Source organism: Micropterus salmoides, unplaced genomic scaffold (genome assembly GCF_014851395.1).
Source record: "Micropterus salmoides isolate LMB-PRFRI ecotype aquatic unplaced genomic scaffold, ASM1485139v1 Ms_hic_scaffold_21, whole genome shotgun sequence".
Lineage (NCBI taxonomy): Eukaryota > Metazoa > Chordata > Actinopteri > Centrarchiformes > Centrarchidae > Micropterus > Micropterus salmoides.
This window is the reverse complement of record NW_024041262.1, coordinates 3875548-3896844: the sequence shown is the minus strand read 5'-3', so window position 1 is coordinate 3896844 and position 21297 is coordinate 3875548. Positions and strand designations below refer to the sequence as shown.

Here is a 21297-nt window from a genome sequence, read left to right as displayed (position 1 = left end):
TGGGATATGGGAGGAGGGGTTGATGGATTGCCATTTTCCATTTTATTGGGTCCCAGAGCTGTGTAGATAGACAGTGTAGGCAGGGTACAATAAAGGTATGACGTTTAAACTATCAATTAAGTAGTGTGTGAGGTAGAAGATGAATCCATGTTGCGTACTGCTAAGACCTTAAAGTATTTTTAAATGCTTTTCTATACTTATTAATATGACCTTTTCTCTGGGCATGGAAACCAATTAAAAACTGACTGAAAAATGTGATGCTGAAACAACTACAAGGGAGAGTAAGTGATTCTGCAGAAAGATTGTTTAGCAGTTTGATCTCTTCTACCAAACAACCCTCCCTTCAGTACTCCCTCAGAAGCTGTTTATACTCTTCAGACCTTTTCCTCTTTGGCTGTTTCTCATCCATCTGTCCTTCTTCACAGAGCCTAGAGTCCATCACGTTTGAATGTGCTGGTGTATAGAACTCTCTCTCTGTCACCTGTTGCTGACTGGATGGAACAATGTTGTGGGGAAGGTCCACACCACTGTCTTTGTTTCCCATTTACAGAGCTAGGGCTGTTTCAGAGCAAATGGAGAGCTAGTGAACTAAGCGGAAATACTCGCTGAAGTTGACAAAGGGTACATTGGATTACAGTCATTTACCATCCCTTTAATGACGAGTTGTCACATGAAGATTGCAGGCCAAAGGGAGACATGGCTGAAGCAAGTCAATTTTGGAAACTTGCATTAAAGTGCATTAAAAAGTCTTCAGCTGACTATAAACAGAAAAAAGAAGGCCACTGCTTGTTTGCTTGTGCAGGAAAAACGCTTCTTCTCAAGCACAGAGAAGATTCCTATAGTTTAACATAAGCTGTGTACGTGAAGCTGCATGCAGTCAATAAAAACACGGTACACAGTAAAAAGGGTTTGAGTCAACCTTGAACAGACCTCGATGTAACATTCATTATCAAAATGGATCTTACACCTTCTCAGTTGTTGTCAGCCACCATGTCATTGTCTGATACACCCTCAATTGACCAGCTTTTATCTTTCTCCAGCCTACATCAAAGCACTTTTAGTTTGTAATTTCTTTATGGCCTTTTGATTTTGTGTCAACTGCTTCAAACAGAGGATTTCAAAGAACCATGTTGATCCCTATTGACATCTACCAGCAGTCTAATAGACACTAACAATAATAACTTTGTCTCAGTAAAATGCATATGCATGGCCATGAAATCCGGTTATCCGGTTTCTCTAGCAGAAACTGCATGAAAACAAATTGTCTGTAACGGTCCTAATGGTACCAGGTCATTGGTTATGATCATCAGTTCATTTAATACCATGAGACATTTGCGTGAACTCCTCCCAGCAGGCAGTGTAAAGTGATCTAATAAACTGCATAAATGAGTGAGGCTATTGAATTGCCTACAGAACAATGGCCAAGTCATGATCAGAAAATCTATAAGAAAAATGATTTGTCTCCATTCCATGTTAAACTGGAGGCATGTACTACGAAGCAGGATTTGACATTAAAAAGGTAACTTCGGGATTAACCCTGGATTTTCAGTCCAACGAGGATACATCGTCATGATAACTTGAACGGCTAACCTGAGCAGGTAATGGTTTAATTTCTCTTTTTATGTGAGCATATTATGAACATATATTTGGTATCTAAATTAACTTTAATTTGAATTTGTTTATTATAACACTGGGTTCCATTTCTTTCTGATATTATAGGGACTGGCATACCACCCCACCTTTAGCTGAGTCTTTCAAGCACTATATGAGCATTTCCGTTTTGCGTTATGAAGTTAATTTAAAACAATGTTTGGAACATTCTTGGGTGTGTTCAATTCTTGAAAGAGAGCTGGAGCAACCACTTGTTCAGTGCCCGCTGCTTTTAATGTTGAAATGCTGACACATAGCCATTGCAGGTGCAGACTGAAAACTAAAATTGTCATACAGTCCATTAAAATACATCTAAGCAACACATTCATTTAATGGAAAACACAAATGTAATTATAGTCAGATCTAATGATGGGGCAATAACATTATAAGCCCATTAACTTTCATATTCACGCAGCTTTTCGGTCCTTTTCCTGCATGTGGCAGCTTCAGCTGTGTTGCTTTAGCCTTGATTATATGTTTTTAACTTCTTCATATTTGTCTGATGTTATAGTTTGCTCTTCGTTTGTAAAATATGACACTCTGCTGTCAGTCGACTTGGCCATGTTTGTGAATTGTCATCTACTGCAAACACTGCCCCTTTTTATGTGAACGCGCAATAGCTTGATTGGGAAACCCTGAGTTGACTTTCTGAGTTGATAATGCTGAGCCTGATCGTGGCTGTTAGGTTTGTGAAGCCAGATAACGAGAAGATATCCTGGGTATTTCGAACTTGTTCGCTCGTGTTATTGGTCTGCAGCAACAGTACAGTGCAAGTTTGGATTGTCATATGCCAACTCTATACAGGTCTTGAGTCTAAGTATAGAAGCTCACAGACAGGCAGGGCTCAGCAGATGACAATATGCTCTTGTCAACTCTTTCTACACTACATATTTCAAGACTGGACCCAATGTAAATGCGTACTTTGTGTTTCTGTCAGCCTGTCACAATGTCAGCCCTCACATAGACATATTTGGATGTCTCTACTGTCAGCAGCTTTGTCAGCTAACCCTATTGAAGTGGTAGAAAATAAATGAAACAGGATAACATCAGTCGATTCAAGAAAAGTCTGGGGATAAGCTGACTTACACTGGAAACTGGTCAAACTTCCAGAACGTAAAATAATCGTCAGTCAGTAGAGGTGGAAAGTACATTACTCAGGTATCATACTTAAGTTCAGTTTTGAAGTGCTGATATTGTCTCCACTATACTGTATGAGGGAAACATTAAACATTCAAGTCCAATACATTTATCTTACAGCTTTGGTTCCTTGTCGCAGCCAATATCACATTTGTTTTGGCCATGACAGTGCTTCAGTGTTTTTTCCTTCTATGTGTATCTAGTCATCCCATGTCTCTCTCTCTCTCTCTCTCTCTCTCTCTCTCTCTTTCTCTCTCTCTCTCTCTCTCTCTCTCTCTGTCTGTCTGTTTCTTTAGATTTTTGTTTTCATTCCCTCTGTCCTTCCTAATTATTTTATTGTTCCCTTTAGTTGTCTTCCTTAGTTCCCTCTCTTTGTTCTTTGTTCTTTCCTTTCCTTGTTACAGTAAACTGTTCTGAAACCATGGAAATCCCATAAACTCTACAAATTGGGCTGACACCAAAATATGCTTTTCTAAGTACTTTTTGCTATCAAAATGTTGGATTACATTTTACTGCCAAAACTTTTAGTAAAGCAGTATAGCCGTAACATAGCATTTTCCATCATGCTACTTTGACTTCAGTAAACTATACAATTATTTGAGAGGTTCCCGCCTCTTGACAAATAAACATACTTAAATTACTTGAAAGACTAGCCAAACCAAATTTGAAGCCTTGTACCACTGAGACAAAGCCAGAACCACTTGAGATCCTCCATTCATCACCCAGTGCCAAAGAAAACCATGATTTGCTGTAGTGTTGTTTGGAAAAGAGAGGGCTCCTCTAAAGCCATATGACAGATCCGATTGGCCACAGCCTCTTACTGACCTGAATCCTATTTAGCATAGCACCGGTCTATCTCACTCTCATACTTGGGAGTCTGGCATCCAGCCCCTGCCAACCTCCCATAAAGCCAAAAGAGAGAGACTCAGTAAATAAACAGTTCATTTTCATATAATATCCAAACTCTTTTATTAATATTCATTGAAGGGCACAAGCAATCCTGAAGCCCAACCATGCAGAAAGAGAGAAGAAGGGAAGGATGGTGGGGAGTGACGGGGAGCAGGACAGGTACAGAACAGGCTCAAACAGATAGAAAAAGAGAGAGGAAGAAGAAAGACAGATTGGAAAAGACAGAGCGACATAACTGAGAGTGCGACGTGCGTCCATAAATGAAACTTGACCTTGCCAACAGCTGTGCTTACTGACTTATGAGACAATTATCTCTCACCAAGCTCCTATTGGTGCCTCTCTTTAATAGCCCCAGCTGCAGAGTGTGTGTGTGTGTGTGTGTGTGTGTGTGTGCCAGGGCATATTTGCCTCTGTGTCACAAAGTGAAAGATCTGGGCCCTGAAGACTGAATCTAACCAAACCAATTGGTTTCCTATCCAAAATGCAGCAGGCAATATGCTGTCCCGGTACTACTCTATCATCATGTGCTAGCTCAGGAGGCACCAGTCACTCAGTCAAACCCCACAATTTGACCTCAAAAGAATGCAGACAATGCCTGTGGATAATATTCACGCTAATAAAATACACTTTATTTGGATTGTTATACTCCATCGTTCATTACAGGTACGTAGCTTTTTCCTTGCGTCAATTAACTATTAAGAAAAAGCCCAGCTAAACTCTATACATCTGCTGGAATTGTTAACCTCATGTTAATGCTCCAAGTCCTACAGCAAAGCATTGAATGAACAGAGAAAACAAGACAAGGCAATGAGCACCAACACACAGAGGCAGCCATTTGTGGCGCCATCTAGTATGTAGTTACTGTGTTCAGACTTTGAAGAGCAGGACGAGTGAAACTTTGATACATGTCCTGCTTATTATCCTGCTGACATTGCTGGCAGCTACAATGATAAAACTTTTGGAGACATTCTCGGTCCTAAGAATCGGAGTGTATAAAACAACAGATGCTACAAAGTGAAGGCATCATCCATTGATTTGAATTGGTTCAGATTTTTTGCCTCACATTGGGCTTTGTGCTTGACACCATTTTTATCTCTCACAGACACACATACTCCAAGAGCCATACAATTATCTTTATTTAACGTTACCTGCAGTTTCTGGCATACCTAACTGAAGTGGATGTTGTTAGCTAACAGTAACAGAGAATGTGTCATGATTAATTGTTACTCTTATTAGTGTTAGCAGCTTGTATGAATTTCAGTGATGAACTGATTGTTCTGGAAGTAAGATTGTTATCTCTGGCATTATCATTTATTATCATTGCTATACTTTGTTTAGGGCTGAAATGAATGATTATTATTAATTAATCTTGCCATTATTTTGTTTATGAATCAGGCAATAAAATGTTTAAAAAGTGAAAACAAAATCCAGAACCCTATGGTGATGTTTCCAAATAGCTTGTTTTGGCAAACCAACCTACAGCATACAACCTGAAGATATTGAATGTACAATGGTGTAACAATGACAAAAGCTGCATATTCTCACATCTGAGGAGGAATCAGGCATTTTTCCTCGTGAATTAACTTGTTGCTATGGGTTCTTTTTATATGGCCCCACCTTAGTGGAAGAGCTAAACCCTGGATGCACTCATATGACTTGGTTACTTATACCATCTCAAGTGGCAGAAAAGCCAGTGTAAAAAGGCTTTAAAATACAGTCCATATAATACAGTCTGTGTGCAGGTTGCAGAAAAACTGTGAGCGACAGGGAAAACAACCTCAGTCAATTTTGTTTCCACCTTAAGTTGGGTCTGAACTACTAATTTCACTTCTTCTGACATGTGTTTTGGAGTTTTGAAGAGGGCTTGTGTTTGCTTTGACTGACAGGTCTCTGAGATTTAAAAACTAAGAGAAGGCTCCTGTCTCTCTTTGCCCAAGTTTTCAGGCTACAAAGTAAACACTGACAAGATGGCAGCAGCGGTAAACCTAAATCCAGGCTTCAACAAGTCCCTTTCAGAAATCTGTGAGTGATGTTCCAGACCGTTTTTTTCTACACATACCCAAACCTCAGTGAAAATATATTTTCAGGCAAAAGGAATGCAGGCTTGAAAGCAGACAATCATTATTTAAATGTTAAAAAGTTGCATATTGCAGCTTTAATTTACCAATAATTGTATTCAGTTGATCTCTGTGTCACTGAAAACTAATCCAGTATCTGATAGGACAAACTCTCTAACCACTAATAGGTATATTTGGTTCAACAGAGTGGTGTCCAGGTACCAGGATGGGGTCAGAGGTGTATTCAGGAAAGCCATAAAGAAGTGGCTGAGTGTTTAGGGATCACTGATCACACTGAATCTGACTTGACAAGAACACACTCTGTTTGCCCAGTTTCTCCCCTCCCTCTCGCTTCTCATCTCTACAAATTGTCACCATTTTTGCTCCACTGAGCTCCAAAAAAAGAAGAAATGCATTATTATGTTTGTTGTTGAGCTAGAGAAAGGAAAAGTCAAGCAGAGAAGAGGAAGCAGCCATCAATAATTGAGGTGGGTTTAAAGAAGGTGAGTAGGTTTGTCCTCTGTGGCCTCTGATCCTTTAGAGCTGAGAGCCATAAAACCCTGTGTACCTGTGCCAGTGATTAGACACTGTACTTACCACAGTGTATAACAGCCACGCTACAGTCTGCTCCGTCTCAGCACACATACACTGAGCCAAGAACAGCTACGGTGAGTAAAGTCTACTGTAGTGCCCTGACAGTTTACCATACTTAGTCATTTAAGATTTATTTACCACAGAACACGCACACAGTGCAACTTAAAACACACCTAAAGTCACTTTTGTAAAATAGCTTTGTAATGGTTATTTACAATGACATGACATGTGAGGTGTTGTTTAATAAGATCCATAAGACTCACAGTAATTGACTCTTAAAGGCCAATGCACAACTCAGCTCGACTGCAACAAAAAGGCCCCTTAGCCTTGGGTCTTCATTTCCAGCCTTATGGCAAACTAACAACATATTAGCTAGGCATGCCACAGGTTATTTTCAGAATAATGGGACTCAGAAATGGCATAATTGGTATAAGAATATTAATATTTTGTGGAGAGAAAAATCCAATAGAAATTATTATTAATTATTATTTTTGTTTTGTTTTGTAGGTCCAATGGTTTTCTGTATATGGATGGAATGGATAGATGATAGCAGTGTTCTATGAATATAAGAACCGTGTTTACTTGACTTCCTGTGGGTTAGAACTTTAAAAAAAAAAAAAAAAAGATCTTGTAAAATGGAAGAAGTTTCAGTTTTAGCTGTCAAACAGAAAGTGTTATTCTGCCTTTGACTCAGTAAATCAGCTGTGGCCTACGCTTTATGCCACATCAATTACATAATTAAGATAATTATGTATCAACATGTCAGCTTCCTGGTCGGACTTCTGAGTCAGAGGTATTGGGACAGTTACAATATCGCCCACAATAACTACACAAGTGTTACAATATATATAATTGATCAGCAGAAAAATATGAGAGACAGAGAGTTATTTATATCTGGTGTTTTTCTCCCTGATTCTTATCTTTATAATTGTGGCAATTCTGACTATGGGCTGATTGCTACCTCCAGGTCTTCATTGACTCTGGTAAAACTACAGACATCACCAACATTAACCTAATCCTGAAGGATTTCCAAATAAACTTAAATTTCACATGATCATTTTCCAGCTGCCATGGACATGAGACTCTAACAAAGTAGGTAATTTATGCTATTTATCTGGTGCCACTACATGGCTGGAATAATGCACCCAAGACGGAACAGGAGTTTTTTTGTTCTTTTCATTCTGCCAATATTGCGTGAATGAGACACAAGCTACCTTTTCCTTCTTTTTCTTTTCAAATATCATTTACATGTCAGCAAATATCCACAGTGGAAAGTCATGATGCACCAGCAGTCCCTGTTGATACTGTAACCATGGAAGGACAGAAAACAATCACGATGATTAATGGAAACCATAATACCTCATTTCCATAGGGATTTGTTGTCGTTCATTCCCAAAGGAAATCTTTCTGGATGCAAACTGATCCACACGATGAATAGAGCTTATAACATCACTTTCTCAGGACCATATATACTAAAAATGTGATATCGGCTTTCTTCAGATTGAAGAAATCACCACACCCAGTATATTTGCTGTGTTAAACTCTCGGCAGATTGTGTAAACACCGGTGCAGACTCTTCCAGAAGAACTGGTGACATGGCAAAACAAACAGCTACTGTCACAGAAAGAGAAGGGAAAGTGAAGCCTGGATAAACACCAGCTCTCTGCGTCTCTGTATCACTCACCCACTAACTGTAGAACACACTCACTTACTCTCCATCTCCCTCACACAAACACACACTATCCCTGTTCCTGCTGCAGGACACACATCTGCATAGGATTATCAGATTAGCAGCTGGAGATTTGGCTTCCCTGACAGGGCCTGCATGTGATGGAGAGTGAATTGGGGCACTTGGATGGTGCTGTGGTATTGAGCAGGCAGGGCTGCTTTTTGGTTGGTGCTCATGAAAACTCACTGTCCACCTGCAGTATGATGCTTCCATATCACCGCCAACACCACAGCCTTTCTTCTTTCTGTCCTCTGCCAGTCCCCATCACTGACTTACTCAGTTTGCTCTTTCTGGCCGCGTCAATCCCTCACAAATACAACACATTCACACACACCTATACACATTCCCCATCCCATCTCCCCGTGGTAAATTACAGCTGGCATGGAGGTCGTCTCACTCCAGCTGGCTGATAGACTTCAGATTCCTGAGCAGCAGATGTGATGAGCTACGGCTGCTTGGGGATAGTCAAGGTGGTCACTCACACACATGCACACACACATTTGAACCACTATATACTTGTGAGGACTTACTGTAAACTTTCCTCTGCACATTTAGAATTGCCATATGTAATGCATTTGCATTAATTGCACATCTGTATTTTCTACTTGTACATACATATGCTTATACTTAATTTTCTGCCAACCTTTTTGCACTTCTGGTTAGACGCAAACTGCATTTTCTTGTACTGTACTTGTTCAATAACAATAAAGTTGTTATTGCTCATCTAATCTTATTGACATCATTCAATCTCGTATCCTATAATTAACCCTAAACCCAAGTCCTAAACTTAAACTAAACTTTCTACTAGTACTTTCCACTAAATTATTCCTCATACAACACTTAAATGACTAAATATATTTGCTAGTTGCTAACTTTGCTAAAAGCTAACAATAAAAAGCTAAAGCTAGGTTTGGGTTTTTAGAGCTTTGTTGCCAAAAAATGTTGCCCGATGCTGCAAAACAAGCACTGAGACTGACCCAAAACAATAAAGTTGTAGGCTGTAAAAGGCTTAAATGTCAAGTGAAAAAGTGGCCATCTAAGCATCTAAGATGAAAGGGGGCATTCACCACCTTTTAAACAATCACTGTTAGGTTATAAAACAGACAACACAGAAATCTTGCAATCATAGGTGGAAACATCAGCAATCAATTTATCTTTTTCTCATGGCATAACATGCAAATTGAAAGAAGTTTGTTTGCTAGCAATAATACTAACAAGGCAGAAATCACCTTAATAATAATACGTGTGAGGCACTGGTGTATATGGACCAGGTGACTGGGTAAACGTCGACAGCATGATATGTTAATTTTGCAGAGAGAATGGTATGTAAGCTAGCTACGTTTTACTGTAGCCTATAGATTGTTAACTTGATGTCTAGCATTGTGTCGCCATGGCACTTTCAGACGCTGTTCACCACTTCACGCAGGCGCTGTGAGAAAATAAAACACTGATTGTGGGGAATCCACTTGTGGCTCTGATTCAACTGTGTGACAGCCTGACGATGGCCAACCAAAATTTTGACGTCAGAAATTCATCTGATCGTCCGACGGCAGTCGCTCGGTCCTTGCTCCCCGCTGTACACCTCACGGCAAATGACGCCCTATGAAATTCATCCCGACTCTAAAGTGGGTCATGCAGCTCAAAAATCGGGTCAGAAAGTGGCTCAAATCATACAGCATATGCCCTGCTTAATGTGACAAGAGAAATCCTCAGACCAAACCCTAAACGCTAACCAACCACAGGTCTCGCCCTAACAAACTTAGTCATAATTGTAATCCTAAACGCAACACACACTGGCAGCATCATGTAGCACTGCACCATATGAAATATAGCACACACAGGACTTGGTAAGCAGTCATGGTAAGTAGCCATGATGTACTGACTGATGGGAGCAAAGGTAATAAAACTTTCTAGAGAGAAATGGGCCAGTGACATTTCCTGACACGTGGCAGGATGGATGTGGGTGTTTTGATGTGCCAAACTGCACATATATGACAGTTGCAGAGTACAGTCCAGCGACAGTCGTACCCTTAAGTACGTTACGTAAATCATATGATGTTAAACACGTGGTTAACATTTTGAAACAGTCACAGTTTGAGGTTTAGGTACTTTGTGAGGTAAGTCAACACTATATATTTGAAAGTTCAATGTAAGTCAAGGTTGACTTGGTTTCACACGGGATTCAAACCTTGGTCTCCTGGGTGAAATCCATCCATTCCGACCACCTCCTTACGCGGACAATCGACCTATACGGCTGTTTTTCTGGTGAGGATGGGCTGCTTTCTTTTAGACCAATAAAAATTGACTCTCACAGACTGTTGGTGCTCACAAGCGTAGCAAAATGGCAGCACACACACACTGACACTGACCGGGGTGGGCTGAGATTCAAGCAGAAACACACTACAAGTGCCATGTGCCACTGGGGGTTGCAACATAAGATACATGCACTCAGAGCAGAGGAGGGAGTGATTGCAGACATCTCAGTAACACGGATGTTTGGTTGGTGGCATATGGTCGGCTGGTGGAGACACGTGTTATTGTCACAAATACACCAAAGGCCTCTACCCTATGATTTCATCATCCCATTTAAATTTCTAAGCTACCCTGAGGCCACCTTTTTCTCTGAAGGTAAGGTGTGATTATCTGCAGTGGTCACAGTTGCTCACAAAATAAGGTTCAGCAGAGGAAGCGGAGCTACTAATGCGCCTCCGTCCCTGGCAGCAATCAGGTGTTGATATTACTTTGCCTTGAAGCCAATACTTGGCTTGCACAGCTTGCTTTGAATTTTTCAAGTAATGTGTCAGGTGGGGACTTATTCAATGCCTTTGCAACTTCAATGCTACTTCAGTAGAATTGAATAGTAGATTTTATAAACTTTCGATCATCCTGTCAAACATGTTCTGCAAGCTGAAGTGCCATTTTGGCATCAGCTCTGGAGGGCAGAAAGGGAATGCTCACATTGGTTAAAAGAGGAAGGAGGATGAGTTTAAGAACTGAAAAAACGGCCAGCTCCTAAATAGGCTGTCCAATTGGCACAGGAGACAGACACACACGCAGCTGACATAAAACGCTGCTGTAGCACTAAAGCTGACAGCACAAATGTCTATTCAGCATGCCAGAGTGAATTCTCAAGTTATATGAACAAAGGATAAATCCCTGTTTATGCTCAGCAAAAGAACACGAAAGCTGACAACGATGCAGAGAAAACTACATTGTGTTTCAGAGCATCATGAGAGACTTCATCTGAGTGAACGATGATAATTTACTGACATGTCTACAATGAGTCTGAGAACAGTCTTTGGCGATTAGACCCCATTGTGATGAGTTGGTATTTAAACGGGGTGGAGTCTAGACCCTGGTTGCGGTGATGAATGCATGGAGGAAATGCTGAAGATCTGGATGTGATGAGGAGAGGAGTTCTGAGCTTGAGCTGGGCCTGGATCTGATGAGCAGGAGGGGAATGGGATGGAGGAAGGCCACAGCGATTTCACACTGAAAAGGCAGCTGACAGCAGCAGAGAACACATTTAAAATTTGACAGCGACTACATGATTGGCTGTGAAGAGTGAACGCCCATAGTTAGCGGTTCAGAGAGGCAGGAAGAGAGAGTGAATGAGAGAGAGAGAGAGTTGTGAATGAATGAAGCATTAAGATTAGCTCATAAGTCATTATTTAAGAGGAATATATGCATTAAGCCTTTCTCTAGGGACCATATAGATATTTAAGTACTTTTTTTTTTACTGCTCACACAACTAAAAAAGCAGAAATATCTACTAATAAAGCTCTTTTATTGGTAAAACCCCTTTATTTGGTTTACTTCAAAGATTATGTATCCTTTGGGGTCAGAGGGCAAAGAGAAAAAAAATTTTCTGGTGGGGTTTTACCTCAGTTTTTTGCCACTGTCATGATTGCAATGCCACATTCAATTCACGTCACAAAAAAGTCTGACTTTTTGAAGCCACAAGGCCCTTTGAGCGCCACAAACCATTCGACACCATAAGGTTTTTAGCTGGTGCACCCTAAAGACAGAGGAAGACCGGAATGATGAATGACGTCACGTGGCAGTTGTGGGGAACAATGTCAGGGACCCTGGACACGAGTCTCAATGACCAGGCGGAAAAACATGAACAGAACATCCGGCTGCAAACAACCGTATTTTGGGCCAATCTCTGATCACAAGTCGAGACTGAAGTCCCTGAGGGCAATTCCAAGTCAAGTCATAAGTCAATCAAGCCAAACTCTGAAAGACACTCTTACATCCTATCTCTAATAATTGTTTTCTCTCAGTTGGTATTTCTTGTCTTAATGCACTATGCTCACCATTTGGTTCTCATATCATATTCTAGGTTTCCTGTTCCTGTGTTTCCCGCATTACCTCCCCGCCCTGATTCATACCTGCATCTCGTATTCCCCTCTTCACTAGTGTACTTAATATGTCTGTCCCTCTTTGTGCCAGTTCTTTTTGACTTCCCACAGGAAACATTCCAGCATTCAGTATTTGTTATTCCCTAATGATAGTGCTGGAATAGAAACATGTGAAGTACAGGGGCACAGCAAAAAACATGCCTGTCAAGTGGCTCAATCTGCTATCCATAAAACAAAGAATTTTTTCAAACAAGCTGGTTTGTTTAAAAAAAAAATCATCTACCCTTCCTTCTGTATTTTGTTCTTAGAGGAGCATTACATAAACAAGGCAGAAAAATAGAGAATCAATCCTTTCATACCAATCTGTCACAGTATGGAGATAGGAGGATTTCTGCTGAGAACATGTTAAGGCAAAGTGAGTGGAAAGAACAGCATTTCTGTGCCTGAACAGATAGAGAACAGCAGACAAAACTGTTTACCTGGCACATAATGTCAAATCCTGTTTAGAACTGGCTTTCTGAGCACTTCCGGGCAGAGAAAGCAAACAAATGCTGCAGGGAAAAAAAACAAAATAAACTGTAATAGAGGAGAGGTGAAAATCGTTCCTGTGAATGTGTGCTCTAACACAGCACTACGACAACATATTCCTGCTCTGGCCTTTTGCCATGAAAGAAATAAACTGTGTAAAAGTACACACAACAAGTCTTTATAGATCTCGACACAACTGGAGTCCACCAAAAATCAATACTCTTTTTTTTTTTCTCCTCTGGAATATCTGAAACAGCCAGACTCTTATGAATATTTGCCTAGTCTGAATTTCTGATCTTTGATTTGGTCATTAGAGCAACAATTTGGCCTAAAGGCACCCTGATTGGATTTAAAATGGAAGACAGTTTAGTCAATATTCAAAATCATTAAATATATCTCCCCAAACTACAAACTAGAAAAAGTGTGGCTCTAATCATCAAGAAGCTGAAACTGAGACTAATTCAATGCCACTTAATGCTGATGATTGTTCTTAATTAAACTTTGACGTACCAAAACATCATTTGGGTTGGTTCTTCTCACTCTGCTACTTTACATCATGGCTGAATTACTAACTGGGCAAATCAAGAAACTAGCCCAGAGGCTCAGACCCTGGTCATCAAGAGGCCTTGGTGTGTGTCAATTGATTTGTAAAGTAATTGCTATAATTAAATGATTTGGGCCATAAAGGATCATACCAATGATTTTGCATGTCTTAGCCCATTTACTTTAAATCACCCATCCTTGGCATCACAAATAACGCTGCTGGGTTTCAGAAATGTAAATGCATATTTTCTATTTTCTGAGGCAGCCAATATTTTTATATTTCACAATGGTTATGTGTAATAGAAATGATCGACACCTAAAATATCCATACTATTAATACTAAGTTTTTTGAGTATTGATAATTCTGTAAATAGGACCGATACCTTTAAAATAAAAAATAAAAAGATCAGTCTAACTTTAGATCACGCTCTGGGTACATGAACACTCTTTTTTTTTAGTGCATGCAATCTCTGCTTCTCTGATGCTGTTGTGTGATGGCCTGCAGCATTAGTTAGTACACAAATTCCCACAACAAAAAGGCGTTTTATGTACTGTTACAAATGGTTGTGTTTTTATTAATGGATGTGATTATATAAATAACACAATTGTTCAAAGATAATAGAAATGTCATCAGAAGGAGCCTGTTAATGATGCATTTAGCTCATAAATTATGGCTGTGCCCTACATTAGCAGGAAAAACAGGGGGCCAATAGGGGGCCAACATGTTATTTTTGCCCCTGGGCCCTATAGTAGCTTAATCTGGCCGTGCTTTAAACTGTTTTATATTTTGCATCTATAGATAGGCTACATCTGTGGGATACCACGTGGGCAGATATAAGCAAAACCATCAGCATGCTTCAGATATGAGGCTTCCTCTATCCTGATTAATATTACATTGTATTTCAAGATCATCTGAAAGAAACCTTAAGTCCTCTGGCTCACATTTACTAATATTTGCTACTGTTTGGGTGGCCGTAAAATAAAGAATTACAGCTGAGTACAGTCCAATTATAAAATGAATATGACCCAGATGACACAAACATTGTGGATTAAAATAGAGGCTGTGGAGGAGGTTCAACTTCAAACATTTTATATGTATGGCCTATGTAACATCAAAGGACCATTTTTAGATAACCATGAAACCATGGTTTATAATTAGGAGTCCATAATTAAATGACACCATAGTCAAGATGATTACTTCCCTCTATCTCATGTCTGCAGCTCTGTTGGAACAATGGATTATCAAAATAAGAGGACATAATTTCCCATAAACCCCATTGCTTCCTGTGACCACAGGAAACGATGTTCACTTAAATTAAAAACAATGGATTGCAGCTACAGTCTTTGCTCCCCTCATTTTTCACAAAAGAAGGGGAGAAGGAAATAAAAGATCTTGACAAATCAAAATTGAGCATGAGGCTTGAGAGTTGAGACTCCAGATGAGATTGACCCCACATTAACATCAGTCCAGCGGGGCCACCCTGCTGGAGGTTTTTAATTTACAGCCAGGGCAAACGATCAAAATGTTACAGGAAATTGTACATGTGAAAAATCCCCAGACCTCTAACCCATATCACCTGACTCTGGCCTTATGAGAGTACGGATTTCAGCCTCCAACCCAGTACAGTGGAGGTGAATTTGCAATAAATGAAAAATTACATTTAAAAAATCTCAAAATATCTGTCAAGAAATAATTTCTCTAATACTCTGGATAATCCACAGATCTCACTCTGAAGAGTTGTCACTGGAGCCAGAAATGACAGAAGACATAGTCCCAGATAAAAGGAGGTAGGCTCCTTTGTCTTTAATGACCCTGAAGACTTTGGGTGTGCCAGTTCACATATACTCACTTCCAAGTGGGTGTTTTTTTTCCTCAAGGTGCCACAATACTGGAGGGTGCACTACAAAGTACTTCAGTTCCCGAGCGTGCGTGTTTCCACTCATTCTTTTACTTATTCAAGTCCTGGTATCTGATTAAAGCTGCTTTGCCCAAAATCTATATATTAAAAATGGACCAAATCACTATGTGTATGTGAAAAGTGCTGTTTGCAGTGAAGAACTCAAAGAGCATCAACTTACAGTTCCCCTCAGCTCCACAGAGCATTTTAACATCTTTCAGTACATTGTTTTTAGTTTTACAGCCCCCAACGTTACTGTTTTGCTCACAGCTCTCAACTACCTTGTTTCCTGCCACAACAAGCTCTGATAAACCTACTGCCCGCTGCCTGCTCAGCACCACACAGCACACAGAGAAAGTTAAGAACTAGCTGGTGAACATAGTGGGGCATTTAGCTGCTAAACAGCCAGTTATTTTTGCACGAATTACTGGAGACTGAAACAGAGCAACTGTTTGCTGACCCATTAGTCATAACAACTTGAAAGTGTACATTCTTGGTTTTGTGTTTACAACTTGTTTGTGTGCCCCCTAAACAAATTCTATTAATGCAGATTAAAGGTTTAAAGATATATCAGAATTGGCTGCTGATTTGGCCTGCTCACACTCATGGAGCCAGTTAAGGTACTTTAACGCCCTCGGTCCGTAATTGTTGCAATTTGCACCAAAATTCAGACTCTGAGTCAAAACACACATGTTCAAATTCAGCCTACACTTTCTGGGGGTATCATTATCTCCATGGTTTTAAGTGTTCTTCAGTATAAAAGTAATCAAGCATGAGTGTACTGGAACTAACAGGAACGTCTAATAGCTAATTCTGCTTTTAATGGTGGCGAAATATAAACAGATGTAGACTATAAAATGGGTTGTAGCCCACATTGGAACTCACTGAATGCATGGCGACAATATATTTTCTGTCAAAATCCCCTATGGAATTATGAGAACTGTCGTGGTGGAGGGGTGTCTGACGTGGGGCCAGCAGTGTCAAATTTTGAAAACCATAGCTTTGGAATAATGACTGTAGCGCCTTCTCCTCAGAAAATCAACTAAGGGTGCTGTCACTGTGCCCACAGAATCAGTCTCCTGTTATTGGAGCAATGCCAAGCTTTTCCTCTTGATTACATCACAGATTAGAGTCTTGGCACTAAGGAGACTTTCATGTCCACAATGCAGGCTCAACTGTGCCAGATAATAGCCTGCCTTGAAATCTGATTTAGCTGCATTATCATGCCTGTAGATATATGTAGTTTAGCCTGAAGCAAGCTACAGAAAATCAATTGGCTGATAAATGAGCTGCATCCCATCACATATTTGTAAAAATAAAACTAAAACAAAATACTCTAATGAAAATGCTACAATACCAAGCATTATGTCCACATGACAGCTTTTTGTTGCACTATTGCACACTGGTACTTCAAGTTAATGCAGGCAACCAAGCGGAGAAATGACCGGTGCCGCAAATGGAAATGGAATGAAATGAATTCAAATTGCAAAAAAAAAAAAAAAAAAAAAAGAAAACATTTTAGAGGAATCTCCAACAAGCTCTTGAGAATGACAATTCATTCTTGCAACCAGCTGTTCACAAAACAATCTCCACTCAAGGCGCACTTACTCGCTTTTCTGGAGCTTTCAACCATCAAGCTCAGCTTTTATGGATGAGAAGTCTGGAAAGTTTGAACATGTACACTGCCCTACAAAGCCAAAACACAGTAATACATACATATTTGCTCAAAATTGAGTTAAGACTGAAATCTCACCTTTTAATGAATGTTTACCGTATAAAAATGTTATGAGATAGAAATGAATATAATGCATGTAAAAAAAAAGAATTGAAACAACAGAGGCCTGGATTTCCTGATGTTCAGTCCTTGAGAATGAGTCAAGCTTCAAAAACAGGAGATCCGACACATCCAGTAATGCAAGTCAATAGCATCTTTCATTCGACTTCCCCTGCCTCTAACTCCACACCTCCGGTAATAAAGGCTGTCTCTCGAAAATCTGAAGCCAAACTCTCTCCCAAACCAAGATAACTGATGACATCATCAGGGTTGTTTCCTCCGACTACAGAACGTTCACTCAAGATATTCAACAAATTATTTAACAGTCTTACAGTGACATCTGCATGGATATAAATTAAAAGGTTAAATGTTTCTTAATCCACTTCCTCTTTTGTCTGTCTGCCACGATGGTGGCACATACAGTATCAGTATATACAGTACACCCTCATTAAGAATTTAATGAAACAATCATTTACACCTATTAACTGTATAATTTCCCAAAAAATAACAATCATCAGGTTGTCTTGCCTCAATTATCCTTAAGGACAAACCAATCAAAGCTGGAGGGTGGGGCTAGGCCACTGACCTAGAGTGGTTGATACATACAAACCTCTTCTCTCTGACAACCTGAGGGCCAAACTACAGAGCCTTGTGTGCCTGTACAATACAATACAAGGGATGAGCACCATGTATGTCTCTAGCAAGCACGGATGTACTTTATTTTTTATTTATTTAGCTTTATAAATTTCAAAATTAATGATAAACACTCCGATATTGTATCTGCAACTTTTATCCAAATTGTAGCATCTCCTGTTTTAGGCACATGTGAACAGCAGGTTGGTTTTTAAACAAAAACTGGGACACATTTGCACAATTCGCAGTGAAAATGGGTGAAACTGTGACTTTTTTTCATAACAGTAAGACTATAACACTATAAACATAGTTTAAAACACACTAACAGGAGCACGGCATAAAATCGGTCTTTTACAAAGTAACCCAGTGAAGTGAGGGAACGCATTCCTCCACTGATTAACGCCAAAGTCTCAGACGCATCTGCCTGCAGAGCGCGCAAAGAGCAGTTAGAACAGCTTGACCTACAGCGGCGCAGCGCATCTGCTCATCACACGGCAGAGTGCCGTGCTCTCACCGGTGCAGCTTTTATAAAAAAAATAAAATAAAATCATAACTCCGATTGGATTGTTTCGCTCTACAGACTTCATAATGACGGGGAGGGCAAGGGAGAGCGGATTCGGGCTTACACGCGCATGTGTGGAGCAACAAAACACCAAAAAAAAACAAAAAAAAAACAAAAAAAAAAAGAATCATTGTGACTTGCATTAAAAAAGACCACCCATGTCATGCGTGCGTCAGAAGCCTGCGCATCCAGTCCTGTCTTCAGTCACACACACACACACACACTGCCACACAGGCGTTTAAAGATCTTTAGGTAACCAAAGACTAAAACAACAGGAATATTTCATGCCAGGCACACAATCTAGGGTAGGCTACATTTTGCAATTTTCTCTCCACCTGCCACAGTGTGTCCTTTGCAGCATTTCTTCTGAATGAATCTGTTATTCCTACAAACCCAAAATCCCACCCCAGCCACCTCACAGGATTTCAAGAAGTTAATAATAATTCATTCTTAGATTTACGTGATGCCCCTGCCACAAACACACAAATGACGCCCATAACTCACCTGATATGCAGACAATAAAATTGGCTTGGAGTAGGATCAATATTTCCCAAATTATATCCATCCTCTGTCTTCATTCCACGTACATTACGCACAGATTAAAAAGGAAATTAAGAAGAAACGGAGTTTTATCAGTAGCAAATGTCCTGTCCTTCCAGACTGGATCCAGCTGTACACCTTCCACCAGGTATTTTCCACTCCAAACACATAGCAGGTGATCAAAGCCTGAGGAATAAATGCTGCACGTTCCCACCACTAGACGCAACAATTCCAGAGATGGCCAAAAAGGATGAACTCCAGGCAAAAGAGACGATCAGAACACTGATTCTCTGTCAGTTCACTGTATTATTCCTGTGCGCCCCAGAACGGACACATCCATCCATCCACCCTGCGCCGTTTCACAGTGCGGGCATCCCGTTCTTACCACGGAAAGTCACACATGACCTTTTCAGTAAAATTCCTGTGTGGGAAGAGAAAAACAGAAAGCATAGATTAATGAGGTGGAGCAGCTGTGGGATCAGACCAACACCTGGAGACGCCTTGCAACTCAGAAACTCGCATAGCCAGGTGGCGAGTCTCCGATCCCCGTCACTGCAAGGGACCAGCGTCAAGTTATAAATGACGATAATAAAACGGAATAAAAGACTTCCTGTGTAGGCTGTGAAATCTTCTTTGTTTACTTCAGTGTCTTTTTACGTATGCGTACATAACTTAAATGGAGGCATTGGACATATGATTTAATTTCAGGAGTCTCAAATGTTTAAATGTTATTTTGTGACACCTCCCTGTCAATGATGACAAATAAAGACTGAGAGCAAAAGGTGCAAATGATGTAACTGTATACAAGAGACCGTTTAAAGAGACTCCCAATTCTCAAATTGAGACCTACTAGCCAAATAAGAATTTGATGATAGCATATCTAATTGGTGTCCGTATTGGTTTAACTCAAACTCTTCTATTATTTTGGTGTAGCCTACCACTTAAAACATCACGTAATTTGATAATATTTGGAAAAATTACTAACCTTATTATTTTACTGAACATGCCTATTTAGATTAATTGTTCTGTTTTAGTTGTTCTTTAATCTGTGCTTTTAATTTCTTTACATAACGACAGCATTTCCGGTCGTGTTCAGGGTAACTGTGTTGAGCTTGACGCAGGGTTACTTCGCTCTCCATCCCACACACCCTGAGCAGAACTACTGCACGGATTCTTCCAAATTAAAGGTTTTCCGTGCAAATATAAAACTAAATGTGGGAAGTCTGTTAATGAGAAGACAATAAAACACACTTACAGCGACTGGAGATCATTTTTTCTGCACATTTAAAGGGTTAGGAAACTCCGAACCGCGCAGCTTTGACGCACCAGAGAATATCTGTCCTGAAGCAAGACTCAGTGTTGAGAACAAAAAGTGGACAGTATAGAAAGAAGATGAAAGCGATCCAACTTGGTAAAAAGACAATACGGATCTGCCGAATGTCCTCATAGAAATGAAACGTTGATGATCATGAGCAACAGTGATCTATTGATGATGGACTCCGTATCCAAACGCGAGGGCTGGTGCACTCCCAGACAGGCGGCAGTTGTATTCTCACTAACGGCTCGTAATGGACTTGCTGCTCCAGTCTGGCACCGGGCGTCCAGCGATGCCACCCAGCTCTGCGGCTCTACTCACTATTAGGATTCACGAGGCGCGATGCGCGCGGCCGCATGCAGTGAATGCGCGCACTGGCAGGCGGGGGCACAGGTGGAGGAAAAGCGCGCTCTGCAGAAAAAAAAAATTCTCATTTGTGATGTTGAAATATTGTTTGCGTTAAATGGAACGCCGTCGCTGATCTGAGAGTGCCATTCAGTTTCAGGCGTGGCAGGAGTTTGCTGGAAAGAAGGCACAGTGATATCAAGAAAATGGCACACTGACTGTAGATATTCCAGTTGAAATGATGTGTTTACATTGTTATGCGCCTGAATTGAAAACGCACACAAGCACGTGCACATACACTCTCTCTCTCTCTCCCTGTGGTGTGTGTGTGCAAGAGAGGGCAATAAACAAACAAGATTAGCCTACAATTACCAAAAAATAATGGCAGCCTGTTTACCAATGTCTTCTTTTCATATAAAAAAGTGGTAGTGGTGAGAGGGGGGGTTCTATGTTAGTGATATTCCACTATACTTTTGGGGTCTAACAGCTTTGTGGGGACCAAATGCTGGACCCCTGAACTTTAGAGGGCTTTTTGAGGGTCTTGGATTAAGGGTTCAGGTTCGAACACGTTTAAGGTTAGGGGTAGGCGTGTAGTTGTGATGGTTAAGGTTAGGGTAAGGGGCTAGCAAGTGCTATCAAGGCTCACACTGGGGTAATGGACTCATGGACAGTTTATTGAACAAGGTTCAAAAAACTTGCAGGCAGAGGTACAAAATCGC

The 21297-nt window shown here is 40.4% G+C and overlaps 1 protein-coding gene across 1 annotated transcript in view; it reads right to left on the bottom strand.

Moving 5' to 3' along the window:
- The window catches only part of ca10a (carbonic anhydrase Xa), a 233026-nt gene extending 212159 nt beyond the window's left edge, over positions 1 to 20867 (bottom strand). The window contains exons 1-2 of the mRNA XM_038736386.1: positions 20174 to 20867; positions 18883 to 19339 (exon numbers count right to left, since the gene is read on the bottom strand). Coding sequence (XP_038592314.1) covers positions 18883 to 18943 — 61 coding nt within the window. The 5' untranslated portion in view covers positions 18944 to 19339; positions 20174 to 20867. The remainder of the gene's footprint in view (positions 1 to 18882; positions 19340 to 20173) is intronic.
- Positions 20868 to 21297: the final 430 nt, after the last annotated feature.